Here is a 20,349-nt window from a genome sequence, read left to right on the forward strand (position 1 = left end):
TCCTTTGTGACAAGCTGAGATCTGCGTTATTGTCTTTCTTCACTCTCCAGTGGCTCAGCGTCCTTCAGGTTTCAACACAAACGGTTGGAAGCAAGTGCTGTTTTTTTGTTCCCTCGGCAGCCTCCTGACTCTGCTGTCCTTCCCTCCCCAACACAGGATGTCCTCTGGGGTTCTATGGAAAGGACTGTGCATTGATATGCCAGTGTCAGAATGGAGCGGACTGTGACCACATCTCCGGGCAGTGTACGTGCCGCACTGGCTTCATGGGGAAGCACTGTGAACAGAGTGAGTATGAGAGTGTGACACGTCTAGGTGGTTATTTTCTCCTAGAACCAGTGTTCCTATATGTCTGAAAATATTAAGGCAGGACCTGCAACTTTTAAGTTATTTGAACGGATGGCTGGTCACTTTCTGGCACAGCTGACCGTTCCCCTCCCAGAGATCTGGCCACCTTGGGGTCCTCGCTGACTGTCTTTTCCCTCATACTTCTTCTGGGGAAGTAATCAGCACTCCGGGTGGAGGGGGTGTGGCTCCAAGGATGCAGACAGAATTCAAGTTTTCCATCTGTTCACCCTGGCTCTCTCTAACTCTCCTGCTTATTTTTGGAACGGGGCTGCTCAGAGCTTTACGAGCCAGTCAGGTTTTCTTCATGGCAGAGACAGAGCCCGGGTTGCACCCTGGACGAGAGTGCGTTCTCTGGGGCCAGGCTGCGTGCATGGGTGGCAGGTGGGCTCCCAGCCCCACTGCAGGAGTGGAACCAGGTCCATGCAAACATTGCCCTCCTTCTGACAACCTTCTCTAGGTAGTACTTTTATACCATTTCCCCTAGCAACTTCTCGTCTTAATCTTTACAATCTTCAAGACGATATATTGCCTTAAACGTTTTTGTTGTAAGAATCCCACTCCAGAAGAATATGTTCTGTTGCAATTATGCATCCTTGTCTTGCCATTTCCGCCCTTACAGCTATGTGTCCGCAGGGTTATAAGAAAATCAGTGTTAGGGGTGCCTGGGTGGCTCAGTCCTTAAGCGTCTGCCTTCGGCTCAGGGCATGATCCCAGAGTCCTGGGATTGAGCCCCTCATTGGGCTCCCTGCTCTGCTGGGAGCCTGCTTCTTCCTCTCCCACTCCCCCTGCTTGTGTTCCCTCTCTCGCTGGCTGTCTCTCTCTGTCAAATAAATAAATAAAATCTTAAAAAAAAAAAAAAAGAAAATTAGTGTTAAACTGAATATTTCGAAGTAGTCTCTTGTTCCTTTCCTCTGTGACTTTCATTCGATACTTGGAATGAATAATGGTCTTGGAGCTGTATGGATTCACCCTCTTATCATAGATGATAGGAAAGGGGTAGGACCTTTTTTGCTTATCAGAGGAGGTGCTCCTGGAAAAGATGCAGCAAAGATTACATGGCTGTAGGAGCAGTGTGGCCTAGAAAGGTGGATCAGTATAGGGACTTTGGCAACAAACAGTCACCCTCTCTCCACCCCAGCAGCACCTCATAGCACCCCCAGACAGCCAAGTACTTTAGTTCTCTTTATTGCTAACTTGGCTACAGCCAAGTGCTGAACCCTTGAGATATTTTTGCTTATCTTCCTATCTCATACATAACCGGAGTGACCTCCAGGAATCAGCCTGTACAGAGGTGGCCCACTTTGAGTTTTGTACTGGTATTCATTTCCTCCTGAAACCCATACTGAGTCACACAGTTGTCTGCACACCGTTGTGTATGTAAATATTGTGCGTCTGTGTGTATAAATGTCTAAACATACGTACACGTACATATATGCATAGAAACCAGAACAGGCTCTAAACTGACTTTCACTTGGAAGCCAGACCGGTTATGGTCTTATTAAATAGAAGCTGCTTAAGTCCTCCTGTGATTACTTTGAACATCAAATCAAAATGTTCCTATTTTTGGAGACCCCTCCTGATGCTCATTTGTAAACAGAAACACTGTGTTAGACAGAGAACTCCAATAATAATAGTACATTGCCCCCTGCTGCTCATTTTCAAAAAAACACCAGTATTCGGGGATGATTTTTAGATTTGACATGTCTGTGCTCTTCTTTGAAATCCACACCCAGCTCTTATTAAAAGTGCATCATAAAAATCTCTCCATTTTATTCTCTCAGGCTTTACCCTCACATCCTAATTTTGAGCCATTCTATGGCAAATGAAGTTCTTACCTAAAAAATTAAAACTTGCCCCTCCCTTGTCCCAGGCTCCCAGCTAACTCAAGTCAGAATGTGCCGGTAGGAGGATCCCTGAGCCTTCAGTAAAATGCTCATGTTCTCAAGGATGCAGCTCTGGTTTATACTCGTCAGTATAACTCTGTCCCACCATTTTGCCCAGTGGGGTCATCTCAGAATGCTCTTGCTGATGATCTTCATCAGTTCCACTGGGTTCTGCAGACTCTCTACTTACCCATCAGGGAAGTGGGTGCGTAAAAGCTGAAGGAGTCAGGAGCTGTGGCGAGGAGCTCAGTCTCTGGCCCTGTGCCGCCTGGCCTGTGAGTCCCCCCACGAGTTGGGGAATTCTGGCCAACTGTAGGACTCCCTGGGTGGTTCCACCTGCACAAGGATCCCCTGGAAGTCCTGCCCTCTAGACACTGGATCATATAGTAAAAGACAGCCTTGCCCAGATGCCCAAGGCTGGAGAGCTTACATTGGACTTTCATCTCCTTCTCAGAGTGCCCTGCAGGAACATATGGCTACGGCTGTCGCCAGATATGCGACTGTCTGAACAACTCCACATGCGACCACATCACCGGCACCTGTTACTGCAGCCCAGGCTGGAAGGGCGCACGATGCGATCAAGGTAAGGACACCAGTGAAGGATACCTACTGCCTCGAATTGTGTAACCGCCACGTACCACTCAACATTAAGTGTTGGCACTTAATGTTATCTGATGTAATCCTCCTCAGGACACTGCAAGGCATAGCTGGTTATTTAGTTGCCAGATGGATGCTTTAATGTTGCTGTCCTACAGGTGAGGACACTAAAGCTCAGAGAGGCTGAGTAATTTGCCCAAGGTTGCACAGCTAATATGTGATACATAGCTGTATGTCAGGGCTTATATGCCAGGTTTGTCTGATTCCAAAGCTCATGAGATTTCCACTGTGCCTACAAGTGTTTTCACCTTTATTGAGGTATAACTAACCTATAAAAAGCAGCACATACATGCTAGTATACTATACACACACACACACACTTACACATACACATATAACATAAAGTGTGCAACCTGATAAAATCAGACAAACGCATACGCCCATGAAACCCCACAATAAAGCACAATAAAGATAGTGAATGCAGCCATCACCCCCACATGTTACCTCTTGCCTGTCCCTGCCACCACTGCCACCACTGCCACCACTGCCCCCTTGGCCCTAGGCACCCACTGATCTAGTTTCTGGCACTACCGATGAGTTTGTACTGCTTAGGATTTCATGTAAATAGACTCACACTGTACTCCTTTTTGTCTGACTTTGTTTGCTCAGTGTAATTATTTTGATACTGAACCATGTTGTTGTATATATCAGTACTTCAGTTCTCTTTATTGCTAAGTAGTATTCCATCGCATGGATGTATCATAATCTGTTTACTCTTTCACCTGTAGCTGGACATTTGGATTGTTTCCAGTTTGGGGCTATTATAGATAAAGCTCTTATGAACAAAAGTGTATCAAGTCCTTGTATGGAGAGATACTGCCATTTGTCTTGGGTAAATTTATAGGTGTAGAATGATTGGCTCGTATGAAAGGCATATGTTTAACTTTTAAAAAACTTGTGCCCATGGTTTTTAAGTAGGGTGCGTATCACAATAACCTGAGAATAGTTGTCTTATACATAGTCCTATGTGGGCAATCCTGATTCTAGGGTGGATGGGGCCTTGGAGAAGGTTCTTCTGATGGTTCTGAAGCATGGCCCCCAGAGAGCTCCTGGTGTGTGTGATTTTCTTCAGGAGGTCACACACACATGGGCTCTAGGGGCTTTAGAAAATTCATATGGTGTTGTAGGTGCCGTCACCTTAAAGTGTGTACTATGTAGGCATTCCTATTTCATTTCCTTTCATTAAGTAACTTCTACACGCTCGTTGTTTATATTTGCCCTAACAATAGGATGTTATATTCCACAATCACATCATTATGACACATGCCTTGTGATCACACAGCACTGGCCTCCATGCTCTGTGTTTTAGGCCAGGCTATCTAATAAGGAAGTCTAACCCTCAGAATCATAAAGTTACAGGGATGTTTGAGCTGGAAGCACCTGCTTGGAGGCCAGTTTCCTTCTTTATAGATGGTAAAACTCTAGCCTGAGTGCTTAAAGGAAAATTCAGTCTCTCTGAATCAATTTTTAAGATGCCTGGTTTCTTGACTCACAGTTCATATCTTTCCTGTCCTCACTGGATGGAACACGAGAAAGAATTATGTAAAGCTAAGGTTTAAATTTTAATGAGTAAGCTTTTAGGGTGATGTTGTCAGGTGTTACTGGGACAGACCATTCTGTCATAGAAAATAACTGCATAGAGCAATATCTCCCAGGGTAAAAAAAAAAAACCCACTAAAATTAGAATAAGGCAGACCCTCATCTTGGACCAGATTTACAGTGGAATTATCCTTGCTTGGAAGGACAATTACTCTTAGAAAGGCTAAGGATAGACATAAAACTAAGTTAGGCAGTTGAAGCATTTAGAACTTAGCTCTTCATAAGCTTACTACTGCTTGATAAATAAAGCACGGGGAAGACTAGGTAAATCATTACCCCCAATGAATTCCTGGTCTGGTCTGAGTGTTTCTTTAGTGTTTATGCGAGAAGCTCCCAAACCCTACTGTGAAGTCTTTGGGTTCAGGAAATCCAGTCGCATTTTTGAGGCTTAGAGCAGCCTTTTTCTGGGCATAGACAAGCCAACAACATCCACAAATGAAGAATGTTTGTTTTTCCTTCCTGCAGTTTCTAAAAGTTTCCAAATTAACCTTTCGCGAACTGAAAATATCCCGGCATGAGCCCAATGGGAGAATTTTGTAAATAGAGTTCAAACGTTTATCCAGCACCTTGTCATCCTTACTCAGATCTCATCTTCTCCTTTTGCTAGCCGGTGTCATAATAGTTGGAAATTTGAACAGCTTAAGCAGGACCAGTACGGCTCTCCCTGCTGATTCCTACCAGATTGGGGCCATCGTGGGCATCATCATTCTTGTGCTGGTGGTTCTCTTCCTGCTGGCGTTGTTCATTATTTATAGACAGAAGCAGAAGGGAAAGGAATCAAGCATGCCAGCAGTTACCTACACCCCTGCTCTGAGGGTCATGAATGCAGACTATGCCATTTCAGGTAAGACTGGTCCCTAGAGCCATCTTACTCCTTGAGAAGGAAGATTTCATCCTGTTTCTTTGAAACTGAGACGTGTGGATGGGCTGTCTGTTGGTGCTATCCATTAGCCTTGAGAAAATTTTATGTTTGGAAAAGATACATTGTTATGGGTGTGCTGTATAGGTCAATAGTAGCAAATCATCACTGTTGTCTTCCATGAGGGTTTTTAAATTGGATTCATTATGAGGTTGCTTTAGACCTTGGGAATTTCAACCAGGAGGAAGCTTTGCTGGGCACCTAAGCTTTTGTCATATGTTGGGGACTGGGTGCGGAGAGGAGAGGCACCCATAAGTCTGGTAAGGTCATGGAGCAGATCAGGGACAAGGACCAGGTCTTCTGACTCTGGCCGTAGGCTCTTAACAGGGTGCCTTCTAACCTGTCCCTGGGCCCATACAAATCATTAAGTGCATAGCAGCAAAGTTGTACAAGAAACAGTTTTGTGGTATTAGCAAGAACCAAAGCTGTTCTTTAAGAAAACTCTTTAAAGTCTTTCTGTCACATGTCTCCAGAAATGTAAATTTTAAGTGACACACTCCTTCATCAGAGGAAGTAACCACTTAGGGACACTTGGGTAGCTCGGTCGGTTAAGCGCCCAACTCCTGATTTTGGCTCAGGTCGTGATCTCACCCTCATCAGGCTCCACACTGAGCATGGAGTCTGTTTAAGGTTCTCTCTCTCTCTGCCCCTCCCCCACCCTGCTCCTGCACATGCTTGCTCTCTCTAAAAGAAGAAGAAGGAAAAGGAAGAGGAGGAGGAGAAGAAGGAGAAACCACTTAATTTAAGGAATTTAAGCACTTAAAGTATTTATTATTTTGGGCAATTACTGCAGGATTTCAGATGGTTACATGTTTATAAATACACTGATTCTGGGAAAATACCTAAAGCAGCTGATTTGCTTAATAGTGCATTTCTAGCACAGAATATTATGGTGAGAGCTTAAGTGTCTAAAAAAAAAAAAAAAAAAAAAGACAAGTTACAGCAGAAGTAGCTTCAAAGTGGTGGCTTCCCAGGTGTATGAGCCCCAAAGCAAAGAGGAGTTGTGTGAGGACACTTGCACAATTTTCCAGGAGGCAGGTGGGAAGGCAGACACCTGCTGCTTCTAGAAGTTTGCTAACTATACTGGGCAGGAGGGGATTCTGCCCAGCCTGTGATATGGAAGTGGTACACACATTTGTTCTGGTTACTTTGCTTCCCTTTTATCCACACAGACTTAGGGGAGCCTGTTGCCTTAACCATTTCCTTCTCTTCTTACAGAAACCCTTCCCCACAGCAATGGGGGAGGTGCGAACAGCCATTACTTCACCAACCCCAGTTATCACACACTTACCCAGTGCGCCACATCCCCTCATGTCAACAACAGGGACAGGATGACCATCGCCAAGGTGAGAGGAAGTGACTCCCATGCCCTGAAGGTGGGCTGGGGAGAGAGGACAGGAAGGAGCACGCAGAGTTGCTGTGGGCCAGATGCGGCTCTAGGCACTTTATATCTCTTATCTTGTTGATTGAGGATTAGAATCTCAAATTCACTGGTGAAAAACCTGAGCAGTGGGGAATTTCATTCACTTCAAAACATAACTCCCTAGTTCATAAGGGGGGAAGTTGCAGTCATGGTCTCCTTGTTTCCAGTATGCACTGGTTCCGGTGTAGCTCTTTGGAAAAATGTTTCTAATATTGCCTGGGGTTTTAAAATGATGTCTCAGAGCAGACCTTAGCAGACTCTGTCCTGGGTCTTTTCTTTTGTCTTTTCTGACCACCTGTCTTCTAGTGCCCTGTCGGGCCCACCTGTCCTTTCCTCACAAAAACAACTGCATGCATTGATTTAGGTTGAACCACATGAAATTGCTTTTTTGTAGGTCAAAAATGATCAAATAGAAACTATGTGTCAAGCATTTCTAATCAGTCTGCAAATATAAATTCATTTAATCTTCACACCGATCCTGTGACTCGAGAGTGATTGTTATCCTCATTTTATAGGTGCACAGAGAGTGTGGACACCCAGGGCTGCTCCTCCCATACCCATCTCACCCCCAGTCTCCTCAAGAATGCTCTGAAATCCCAAACATTTCTTCCTTCCAACTGTCCCAAATTATATTTCCAATCTCCATTGTCTCATTCTACCTCTCTGCTAGAAGAAAACCAAGCTAATCAAATTAATTCCGTTGCAATTAAATTAATGCAGCTGGATTTTAATTATATTGCCTAATAATTAAATAGCACTTCCCATTCCCTAGAGACTTTCGTGTTCATCATTGCATTTGTTCTCCTACTTATTCAGGGAATTATTGCTACGAAAACTGCTTAGAGTCACTGGTGACTCAAAAAAAATCATACAGTGTTTGACAGGAGAGCTCAAACCAAGAGTTTAACTTTTTCAATTCAAAGTTCCACATACATTAACTCAAGTCTAACGGGCACAGAATGACTCAGTGAAATGAAGAATTTGAGGCAGTAGGGGAATAGTCGGGGCCAAGGGACATGTACTCCTGCTGCCCTCTAAGGCCCACCCAGTGGTCACCTCTGCCCCCCTGCATGGCCTTGTTGAAGAGCCAGCCCTTGATCCATGCCATGGATGTACTTTCCCACATCTGTAACACTGTGCTAGGCCATGCTGTGTTCTCTTTTTACATCTTTGGTGGTTTATATTTTTAACAGTCGAAGAACAATCAGCTGTTTGTGAATCTGAAAAATGTGAATCCTGGGAAGAGAGGCCCAGTGACGGACTGCACAGGAACGCTGCCAGCGGACTGGAAACATGGCGGCTACCTCAACGAGCTTGGCAAGTTCTCCCAACATCCATCCTCAACAAGCTCCCTTATCTTTTAGTCGCCTCAGATAGCCATAGATTTATGATGTGCCAAAGTGACCTACTAGAAATATGCATGAGAAAAACAGAATGATAGAATTATACCTAATGCCTATATGGGGCTTATTACTGTCCTAGTGGCTTTATTCATCCAACAAACATTTATTAAGGTCCTAGTGTACGCCAGGAATTGATAAAAAGAGACAAGAATATCTGCTTGTAGCTCCCATTCTAAGTCTACATATGTGAACTTACATGACTCTCACAAGTACTCTGAAAAGTGGGTACTGTTATTGTCATCATCATGTCCATGTAACAGTTGAGAAACTGAGTCACAAAGCAGTTAAGTCCCTTGAGAAAAGTCTCAAAGCCTATTAAATGGTAGAGCTGGGATTTTAATTCTGTCAGGGTTGTATCAGGGTGTGTGTTCCCCTTTGCTCTCTTTTAATATGGGGCACCCATACTTGAGGGCCCCTTCCCCTTTAAGTGAGAAAATGAAGGTATCAACAGGAAAATAGTAAGTCAGTGCTTCTCAAACATTTTGGAATCAGGACCCTTTCACACTCTTGAAAGTTATCAGGAACCCTGAAGAGCTTCTTTCAATATGGGTCATATCTATTGATACCATGTTACAAATTAAAACTGAGACCATTTATAATAGTTATTTATTGCTTGTTTATAATAACAGTTCTAGTTACATGATAACATAAAACACATTTTATGAAAAAGATAACTACATTTTCTAAAACAAAAACAAATTAGAAGTGTGGCACTGTTTTACGTCTGTTGGATCTCTTTAACCTCTGGCTTCAGAGAAGATGGGTTCTCATATCTGCTTCTCCATTCAGTCATTGGTGATCCCACACTTGGTGCAGCTCTTGGACAACCACCTTGCGCTGAGAGAAAACAAGAATGAAACAGGCAAATAATGTCGTATTTTTATGAGAATAGTTTTGATCTTGTGGCCCTCCTGAAAAGGGGGTGGGGCCTCCTGGACCAGCCTTAAAGAGCTGCTGTGATAGCCCACTGATTGAATGGTGTCATTGCCAAGAAGTTGCCCCTGATTCCAGGGAGGTGCTTGATGAGGCCATAACAGATGTATACATTATCTTATGGGTAGCAAACCCTTTCATTTGTATTTATTTGGTGGTAGGTGCCTGGGAAACCCAGTTAAATTTGAATTTCAGATAAGCAACAAATATTTTTAGTATAAATATATCCCAAAACTTGCATGGGGCATACTTACCCTAAAAATTATTTGTTGTTTCCCTGAAATTCAAATTGAAATGTCCTTCTTTTGTTTTTATTTGGTGAATCTGACAACCCTACTGGGTGGGCCCCTCCATGAATCTTGTTTTTTAGAGGAATAAACTGAGAAGCCCAGGAGCTCATGGAAGGAAGAGGGTAAAACCAGGTCTCAAAGGTTGTCTTCCAACTACTCTTCCCCTGCTTCTGGGAACGCAATATATGCCAGATCACCTGAGCCAGATGTAGGAACCAATCGTTTTGGGCGCTGGAATCCCCTATTACTATAGAAATACAAATGTTAAAGTAGGAAAATGAATACAAGTTCTTAACTTTTATCTGCATTCTATACCCGCATTATCAGATAGCTGTGCATTTCTGAACACAGTCGAATTATCCATATACCGGATTCACAGTATACTTATTGGTCAAATCATTTAACATCAGAGAGATTTTTTTAAGGTCTGCATTACATTAGTAATGTAGCTCCAAGAAATATATGAATTGATATTAGTAAAGTACTGCCTGGCACTAATGAGAGAAAAGTTCTCTTATTCCACCTTCACCCGCTACACTTGATCCAGATTCTAGAACACAGTCACTGCAGTGGTCACATACAAACTTCTCTGCTTTTTGTCTCAGTCAGACCCATGGGACTGATTGTTGAGAATGTAACATATTCATTGGAAATTCTGGGTATCCTTCATGTGTTTCCATCCAAGAGCAATTCTGCATGTAATGTCCCTTTACAGTTGTTGACCGGAAAAAGTCTTTCCTTACAAAGGACAGGGTAAGGCACACTATGCATGCTGAAATGCATAGGTATTTGCCATGATGGAATAGTTGTTGTGATGTTGTCTGAAAGAGCCCCGAACCTGACACAAAAGCCCTGAGATTGATTCCTGGTTCTGTTATCTGGCAACAGGCTAATCACCCCCAGGAAGCAGATCTGTTCATTTGTGACATAGAGGTAACGATCACATTGTGGCTCAGTGTATGAATTAGATTAAGCCAAGCATTTGAAAGCTTCTATCCAGGGATTGGAGCATATGGGAGTTTATAAGAAGAAACCTGCCTGCTTCCTCATTAAAAGAGCCCCCAGAGAGAACCTGGCAGGGGTGCTGGTGTCACAGTGCCACTCCTGTTCCCTAATTTACTCTCCACCTCAGGCTGCTCCTCCTTAGCCTCTTGCGGAATGCTAGCCGTTGCACAGCTAAGACCAAGACAGACAGTTAACAAGACTTTGCTACTGTGTGGAGACAGCTGAGTAAATCTGGCAGAGTAGCAAAGACAGAGTTCCTTGATAGGGAGCTCTCAGAGGCCACAGGTCCTACCCATCTTCATGCAGTCCCTTTACAAAGTCTGGGAATCCCTAAGACCACCCTCAGGATCCATAATTTGGCAGAAAGACTCACAGAACTCCCTGCAAGCTGTTCTGTTTGTTTTTTTTTAAATTTTTTATTATGTTAGTCACCATATAGTACATCATTAGTTTTTGATGTAGTGTTCCATGATTCATTGTTTGTGTATAACACCCAGTGCTCCATGCAATATGTGCCCTCCTTAATACCCATCACCGGCCTATCCCAATCCCCCACCCCCCTCGCCTCTGAAGCCCTCAGTTTGTTTCCCAGAGTCCATAGTCTCTCATGGTTCATTCCCCCTTCTGTTTACACCTCCTTCATTCTTCCCTTCCTTCTGCTACCGATCTCCCTGCTATTTCTTATGAATTATTTCTTATGAATATAATTCTTATATTCTTATTCTATAAATGACTGAAACCATATGATAATTATCTTTCTCTGCTCCTGCAAGCTGTTCTACTCATAGTTAGAGTTTATCACAGCCAAAGGATACAGATGAAAATCAGCCAAGGAAAGAGACACAGTGGGCTGAGTCAAGGGAAGTTCCAAACCAGAAACTTTCAGTTGTCCTTTCCCAGTGGAATCATGGAAAATGCTAACTCTTCCTGGCTACAGTATATGACAACATGCATGAAGTATTACCAGCCAGGGAAGCTCACTTCAGCCTTGGTGTCTAGAGTTTTTATGAGAGTTTAGTTAGGTCAACATGGTTGACCACCCATGTGGTTGACCTTTCGACTGGTCCATCTAGAGATGGAGCTTACACTAAGTGGCCCAAACCCCCTCCCATAAATCACTTTGTTACACTATTCAGTGTAGCCCTAGGCCCCAGGTAAACACAAACACTCTTACTGGGTGGGATACTCCAAGGACTTCACCTCCCAGGAACTAAGGGCAAAGGCCAGACCTTACTTCGATTAGGTTAATTCACTATTAATCCTTATCCTGCCTCCCTGCATAACTGGGCACTTTTCCCACCAGCTGGGAGTTTGGCTAGACTTCACAGCTCAGACCCAAGAGAGAGAAAAACATTCTCTGAGAAAGGAGGACATTCCCATTTCCTGTCCCACGATGAATGATATTAGACACATCCTCTCCCTTTAGGGGATGTTCCCTCTTTCTCCACAAAAGTGTGTCCCCCAGGACATCAGAACTCGAGTCTACTATCACTCTAAGGGACACATGCACAGTGGTAGGGGATCATCTCCTTACCATTCTCCAACTTATTTGAATGTTCGTCATAAGTTATTACTTTACTCTCTGTTTCTAATGTAAGTCAATAACATTTCTCGGAAAGATCATTGAAGAGGACTTGAAATGCTTGCATGTAGACTGCAGCTGGGGGTCATAGGACACATTCAGTGTTTCAGTCACTGAAACACCATTCATTTATGCAACATCTCAGAGTTTACAACACCTTTTCATGCGCTCTAGTTCTTTTAATGATCACACCAGCCCTGAAGTTTGGAAGGCAGATTTTGTTTTCCTCATTTTAGAGGTAAGAAAATTGACACAGAGAGAGTTGAAAATCTTGCCCAAAGTCTTGTGGTGAACGAGTGATGAAATTGAAGTCCTCTGTCTCAATTCTGTCTTGGCTGTGTCCTTTCTATGGTGCGACCTTGAATCAAGTGTACCAATTCACCCATGCCTTATTTCCTACCTGTACTCATCAGCCTTTCCCAAAGTCACTGTAAATGAGCAGAAGGATGATCAGAATGATATATATATGTATTTTATATTGAGTGCTGAAGACATCAAGCATGAGCGACCTGGTGCAAAGGTTTGAAAAGCAGCAGCCTGGGTTATTTCCTGCAGTGGGGAGATAGTGGGTACCCAAACCGTCCTCCTCCATGACCTTGGAATATTAGATGGGTTTTCTCTTGTTTCCATATCTCACTGGGGATTTTTTTTCTTCTTCTTTATCACAGGAGCTTTTGGACTTGACAGAAGTTATATGGGAAAATCCTTGAAAGGTATGGTGTAAATTTAAGGAAGAAATACATCTATCAGAATCTCATTTAAAAAACTATTTATCTCAGAGACTGAAATAAGTGGCTTAAAAAGCAAGAGCGGCAGTGTAGAGAAAATGCGCAGTTGTTGGTGTGGTTAATTACCCTACCAAACACACAAACACATTTGACTGAGGTCAGGAGTGTGACCATAGGTGCATGGTGTTAGAGCCTAAGTCTGGGGGAAAAAAGGTTTCCGTTTGCTGGGGAAACACTCATATTTCTTTGAAAAGATATATGACTTATGGGGAGAGAGAGAAATGCAGAAAAAGGAAATAGCAGGGAAAACAAAGAGCTCAGCATGGTTACATGAATAACTTCATGTGCGCAGTCCTGAGGTTTTACCAGAAAGTCTCACATCACATGCCTCCCTCACCATGATGATAGAACTTTCTTGTGCTCCCAGGGGCATCCACACGTGGTTTCTTGATTGAAACCTCTGAGAATTCAGAGACTATTAGTAAATTAGAATGGAATTAATTTTGAGTGTGAAACAAAGTCAAAATGAAATCAAATCCACAATGTTTACATTGATACTCACCTGAGAGAGGAGGTAAAATTACTTTGTAGATGGGTAATTTTATAGCAGATTCTCTCCAAAATAAGTGGAAAATGTATGGTGTTGTTGTCAGTATATATAATTATAGAAAACTAGAAAGAAAAAGAAGTAACCTGTCTGAGTAAATTACCAGCAAGAAAAAAAAAAATTAATGTCCATGAAATAGCATTTGCTTTTCTCCCTAATCTCTCTTCACAGATTTGGGAAAGAATTCCGAATATAATTCAAGTAACTGCTCCCTAAGCAGTTCTGAAAACCCATATGCCACTATTAAAGACCCACCTGTGCTTATCCCCAAAAACTCAGAGTGTGGCTATGTGGAGATGAAGTCACCAGCACGGAGAGATTCCCCCTATGCAGAGATCAATAACTCAACTTCAGCCAACAAGAATGTCTATGAAGTTGGTGAGTTCCCCTAACCAAAGAAAGAACCTAATATAGGAATTTTTTTAACAGTTTTAAAGTCCTTGAGCATACAGTAACAGTTCATATAACATTATTGAAGATAATGGTCCGTGTTTTCAGTGCGACCTGTGTTTCCAGTGACCGTATTAATTGGTGTCAAATAAATTTTTCAGAGAAAATAGCATCTAGGAAATTTAAAGTAAATTTTCCTTATCTCTCACCTGGCCATCCATCTTTTGTTTTGTAACCATAGTGACTGTTTGAGCACACCTGTGGAATAGCATATGCCTCACATTAGCTCTTGTGTCCAGTTAGCCTAAACAAATGGTTCAAGGGGATGAAACAGGTGGTTCCACTTCCTGGTTGCATATTCATTATGTTAATATAATGCTTTTAGCAGGATGGAAGCATTTCACTTTTAAATTTGTCTGATATATTTCTAACATTCTTGGATGTGAATGGGATGGAAATTAATAAGAATTCAATTTAAAATTAGAATTGTTTTGATTGCCCCTTACAAATACCATTTGGGGAAAGTTAAAACACATCAGAGCTGTCACTGGGTAGGTACAGTAGGGCTGTGTATTTTAGGGGTTTTTGTCCTCTCTATCTCTCTCAAGTTCATGATTTAAACTTTAAAAAATTCTCTATTACTTGTAAATGAAGTGACTAATTTCACTCTAGTCACTAGTCATTAATTTATGCCAGAGACATGTCACTGAAAAGATAAACAACTATTCTTAAAGAATTAAGACAGCTTTTTTTTTTTTTTTTAATGGAAGGTGTAGTGACCTAAATCTATTTTTAAAAGTCATTTACAATCCCACTTTGAACCATCTGGTAAACCCACCACTTTAGCATGGGAACACAACTGAGAGTCTGGGTCCTGGGTCCTAAAGTGAGTTAACCTGGAAGGACCTCAGTCTTCTCACTTATGGGGTAAAGAGTTTGGACTAGATTATCTACAAGGTGCTTTTCAGACAATGATTCACCTCCAGGGTCTCTGTATAGTTCCTGGATGTCTTCATCCCAACCCTATGGTCACGTTTTTATTCAGAACACCATTGTGTGCATCAGCTGATCTAACAGCTGTAGACTAGCCACCTCGATGTGATTATAAAACCATCCTTTGTTTCCTAAAATAATGTTTCTTTATATTTTTAGAAGTGCTCCTCTTATATGTTTGAGATTTGCAAGAAATGCCATATTCTATTCTTTTTAAAATTTTCCATTGCTGATAAATTAATGTGTCCCTGGTTGTCACAGAACCTACAGTGAGTGTTGTCCAAGGAATATTCAGCAATAATGGGCATCTCACCCAGGATCCATACGACCTCCCAAAGAACAGTCACATCCCTTGCCATTATGACCTGCTGCCAGTCCGAGACAGTTCATCCTCCCCCAAGCGAGAGGATGGCGGCAGCGGCAGCAGCAGCAGCAGTGAATGACACCAAAGGACTGCTCGGTAGCCGCTGGAACAGTTTCTAGAACTGCAGTTCGGTTCTTCTCCATCCTCAAGTTTGCCACCTTAGGTGAATGTTAATCTACTTGGTAGGCAACTGTTGGACGTGAACCAGAAAGCTCAAAGCTGAGGCTGACTGACCCGTAGGTCCTTCTTGTACAGGTGGCTCAGAAGGAGATATCAATGTGATTTCCTACTCTTCTTAGTTTTAGAACTGCACTCGTGAAGCATGACTTCCTATAAAATCTGGGCTAAAAGCATGAACATGCGGAGGTCCTTGGGAGGGAGTCATGGGGTGCGGTGGCCATTGGCATTATGGCTTGAATGATTAAAATTTAAATATTTTCTTTCTCATTTGCATTGCAGAGCTGTACCGAGGATTGTGCAGTTTACCATAAAATCTAGTGCGAATCACTAAACATGTAGAAGAGAAGGGGCATATTACCTAGTCCTTATGTTTATTTTTTCAGCTGGACTCAAAATTATAGGGATAATATGAACCCAGGAAGAAATGTTCTGTTGAGTGGCATACCTGGAGAGACTTTGAATAAACTCTAGAATTGGTTAGCACATTTAAATATGAAAACTTTAGAATTTTTTTAGGATGAAGAAATGAAAAATTAGAATTATTTTAGAAATAGTAGAATTATTTCAGGAATCAGTATACAGGTGTGGCTGGCAGAGGGTTGTCTTCTTTGACCCTTAGCCCACTTTTGATCCATGACATCATTCTGATCACTGTCCCCATCATACATATTCACCACTTAAGGTCCATAACATATCAATAATTATTTCATAAATATGGATATGAAATAGTTTTATTTTTGACAGACTGGATTGAACGAGTGTATAATGATTGGAAAAGGTTGTAAATTTTAAGTGTAAGAAGACACTTCGGTTTTGTAAACCATTAGTAACACATGCTGTAATATAGAATTAGCAGAAAGTTTTGATTAATTTTTCCCTAGAAGTGACCGGAATATTTTTGTGCATATTTGAGAAAAGGGCACTTTCCTTTTATTAATTGTTGATTTAGAGAAACTATGCTTAAGCTGGTCTTTTGCATTGCTAATATGACGTGTACCCCATTTTTCATTAATTTGTATTTCCATTTTTAAGTTGTATATTCTATGTTTTGTAGTGCTTGGATTGTTAATGAAAAATATTATATGTTCATTGTTTCTTGTATTATTGCCACTTATCTTTTTGCTTGATAAAAATGCATTGTTCTTTTTTTTTTCTTTTGGAGGGAGGAGATGAAAGTATATAAATCAAACCTGTTAAAATCGGTCTTTACTAAAATAGTAAAGTAACCATAGGTGAATGGCTTATAATTGAAATAGAGAAGCTTTTTAATATTCCCAAATGGAGCTCCTTTTGATCTGTGGGTTCTGAGTCTTGGTTAAGCCAGGGGGTGGGGGAGGGAAGAGCTATTGCTTATTGAGCAAGTACTACAGACTGGTCTTACTGAAGACCTTCATTGGGATGATCACACAACTGATCACCCAAACTGGGACACTTTTGAGTGTGAATGAGGGCATTATTAATATTTAACCTGCAATGGGCTTAAATCTGGTCAGTCCCAAGCAAACCAGAACGGTGCTCATCCTCTGCACACCTGGCACACACTAACATTTTTCACTTCAAGGGAGTTGTCTCAAGAGAATGCCAACACGATGCAAGAAAGCCAGTGTCTCTTGGACCTGCCTGAGCAAGTGGAAGGGCTGAAAAGCTGCATGAAGAAGCAACTTCATTGAAACAGTGGCTGTGAATCTATAAAGACATGAAATCCAGGTGGTATCTCAGTGAGTCAGTTGACATATATGTATTGTGCACCCGTTCTGCTGGTAGGATACATAAGGCATTGTCCCTGCCAGTTATCGAGTTGGGGTATCCAGTGAGTTCACATCACACACCTCCCCCTGTGATGGTGGTTTGGTCAAGGAGATGATAGAACAAACACACCTCGAACATTCACTCCTTTGATGGCTGTTTCTTGTCGAGAGCCCCAAAGTTAATTCAAGGACATGTGGAATTACCTGGAACACACCTTAGAACCAATTGATTCATTCAAACAGTTACCCTTTGGCTGACCCTTGGCTCAAGGGGGTGGGTAGGCATCTAATTTAGACACTTGTGGGTCAATAGCCACGAAAAGTCCTTTCCAGTAAGAAAAAAAATCTTTTTCCCCTTCTTGTTTAAGCATCATCTCTTCACTGCTCCATGATACATTTGAGTTTCCCCATAAGTCCCTTGATAGAGCTAAAAAACAAAAACAACTCTTTTTTTTTCTCATTACGCTACAAAACAACAACAACAACAACAACAACACCAAAACCCTGAAAGCTTCCGGTACAAAGACAAGAGCGTCTTAAGCAGAAAGCCTGGGGAGCAGATGTGGACTGTGATGGGGCACTGCCCTCCCTCCCTGTACATTCTCTCTGGTAGACCAGTTGCTCAGGACTGATGCTGTCCAGACACCACATTTGCATCAGAGGCGAGTCTGCACATCAGTTCACTCAAGATTTTTCAAACATCAGAACACATAGAGCATTTTGGATATTATAAAAACTACATGGTGTATTTGGAGGGGTCTAGTTGAGAAGTCAAAACTTCCTAGATATTTTGATCTAGGTTTGGGTAAAGAGAGAAATTCTTTTGTCAAAGAATGAAAATTAAAAGACAAAAGGACCTGGCAAGTTTTTTTTCCCCCTGAAATTGCCACCTTTTGGACCCTTCCAGATATATCAAATATAATTTAATGGTGATGTCATTCTTCATACACCGTGAATCTATTCTCATGACCTTTGAGCTCATTCATTTGGGACCCTAGAATTATTCTTCCTCATATCCTATAGTGGTCAGAGCAGTGAATGAGCTTGGTGATACCAAGGAAAAGCCATTCATGTCAGAATGTCAGCCAAACTCTTCTTTCCCTAGAGGATGATATGTCAGAAAATTTATAAACTAATTGTATTTATATATAAATACATCAAAAGTGGCCCAACTAACAGCCTATGTACTTGCTTTAATATGGAGACTATGTTATTTATGGTGAATTATATGATAAGGAATATTTCATAATTATTTACAATGGTTGATATAAATTCCTCTCACATGCTATAGTAGTTACGCTAAGAGAGAGTTTAATGTGCTTAGCATTATCTCTATGGTAAATTATATTCATCAATTTTAGGAAAACCAATGTACAATTTTATAAGATAGTTATAATCTGTCCCAACCAATTCCACTAGCACAACCACTGTGTGCTGTGAAAAATGCAAACCACTTTATGAAAATGTGGTCCATCCAAAGAGCCACAGCAGTACTTGATAATTATTGGGGAGTTTTAAACCATAAATATTGAAAAAGTTGCACAGGAGTATAACACTACTAATTCATGTCAATATTACAAGTCCAGTTACCTCTTAGAATAAGATGAAGTCATAAAAAATTGCCTTTTAAGGTTATGTTTTTTAAAATAACAAATCTTCTGTCTTCGGGTAACATCTTTATTATTCCAACTAAATATTTAATAGATATTTTGACCTTACGGTCTTTACGTCATGAAGTGTATACAGATGTGCAAGTGTGAGTCATGTGGTGTGGATGAGTGCTTATTTCTTCACTGAAGATGTACAGCAAACTGTCCTTTTAGGGTCCTCCGACTAGTGGTGACCTAACCCTGGGTCTGCTTGTTTTCATTCAGTAGTTAGTCCAGGCTTCCTTTTGATATGAACAAATCGCAACATATATTTTTAAAAAGGAAAAAAAGTCCAAATACGTAAGAATTTTCCTGATTGTAGCAAACAAAAAATGCTTTCAGTGTGAAAATATCTCTATTTTCCAAAGATGGTAAACTTTGGTCAGTATTAGCTTACGTTGTCATTTATATCACCAAATGAGTTTATAGATTAATGCAATAAACTTTCTAATAAAAAAACTTTAAAGTAGTGTTTATCTCTATGTCTGATTCAATTGTTAATGAGAAGAAAAAACCCTTGTGATCTTGCTGGAAAAATTAATATTTTTTTCATGTGTAGCATGAATCAGTACTTTATATAGACACTTAAAAACAATTCCATTTTATTATAGTTAACTGCTCGTGTATCTGCTTTCCCTTCAGGCTGCTTGTTCTTTACGGACATAGGGAACATTTTGTACATATTTGGATTCCAGCAACCCAGGTTAGTGGCTGAGAGTCAAGTCTTCTGTAAATAGCTTTAGGTCATCTTATGTGAATTTGTTCCTTAAATCTCGGTAGCTTGTTAATTCCTTATTTTATAATTAAAACATTTCTGGAATATCCATTTTATAGCACTGTGTTCTAGAGATCAAATATGAATAAAACATTGCTTCTTCTCTCAATTACTGTTTATTTACTGAGGGCCTGAGTGCCAAGCACAGTTGGGAATGCAGGAAAGTATGAGCTATGAGCTATTTTAAAGTAGCTCTTTATTTAATTAGGGAAATAAATCATTTTACTAGCCATGTGACTTTGGTAAGTTACTTAACTTCCCAGGGCCTTGGTTCCTATATTATAATATGTTGGAAAAACTAGTACCTATCTCATAGAGGATTCATAAGAATTTAATAACTTTATGCATACACAACACCTACTTCGGGGTCTGACACATAGTAGATAGCTGGTAAATGTTAGCTATCATTACTATTATGAAAAATTAGCTAATAACCTGAGCCATTTTATAGTAACCAGATGAATGATGAGGCTGGTAAATCAAAAGTGAGCATTTAATGAATATTATAAAAGCTACATATTTGTGTGACCTTATCCCGATCTATTTTTGTAGTACCATACAATTCTATATACATTTTATTTCTAGAGTGGTGATTTAGGAAAGCAATAATAATATGGTTTCATCTTCCAGCAGCGTGTTATCTTCCTAAGAACTGAGAATGCTTTTAAAATGTCTAGATGTGGGTTTCTGGGAAGATGGTGACCTGGCTTCACATTCCCATCCTAGAGAATACAGCCATCCAGAAAAAGTCAGGGGCTGACCTCGGCAACCTGAAGAGGTTCCACACAGAGTGAGATGACAAGTTCTTGAAAGAATGTGCAAATGGGGGGCAAAATATAAATGGGAGTTGCTGGAATTGATGGGAGTGGACTATGG

At 41.1% G+C, this 20,349-nt stretch overlaps 1 protein-coding gene across 5 annotated transcripts in view; it reads left to right on the forward strand.

The window, feature by feature from the left end:
• The window catches only part of MEGF10 (multiple EGF like domains 10), a 343,436-nt gene extending 324,272 nt beyond the window's left edge, over positions 1–19,164 (forward strand). For 4 of the 5 annotated variants that reach the window (XM_048221243.2, XM_044387359.3, XM_044387360.3 and 1 more), the window contains 8 exons: positions 157–285; positions 2,683–2,811; positions 5,092–5,328; positions 6,622–6,749; positions 8,020–8,143; positions 12,708–12,752; positions 13,546–13,752; positions 15,019–19,164. In XM_048221243.2, the coding sequence (XP_048077200.2) occupies positions 157–285; positions 2,683–2,811; positions 5,092–5,328; positions 6,622–6,749; positions 8,020–8,143; positions 12,708–12,752; positions 13,546–13,752; positions 15,019–15,200 (1,181 nt within the window). In that variant the 3' untranslated portion in view covers positions 15,201–19,164. The remainder of the gene's footprint in view (positions 1–156; positions 286–2,682; positions 2,812–5,091; positions 5,329–6,621; positions 6,750–8,019; positions 8,144–12,707; positions 12,753–13,545; positions 13,753–15,018) is intronic. The other variant, XM_044387361.3, reaches the window with a different exon arrangement.
• Positions 19,165–20,349: the final 1,185 nt, after the last annotated feature.

Source organism: Ursus arctos, unplaced genomic scaffold (assembly GCF_023065955.2).
Source record: "Ursus arctos isolate Adak ecotype North America unplaced genomic scaffold, UrsArc2.0 scaffold_5, whole genome shotgun sequence".
Taxonomy (NCBI): domain Eukaryota; kingdom Metazoa; phylum Chordata; class Mammalia; order Carnivora; family Ursidae; genus Ursus; species Ursus arctos.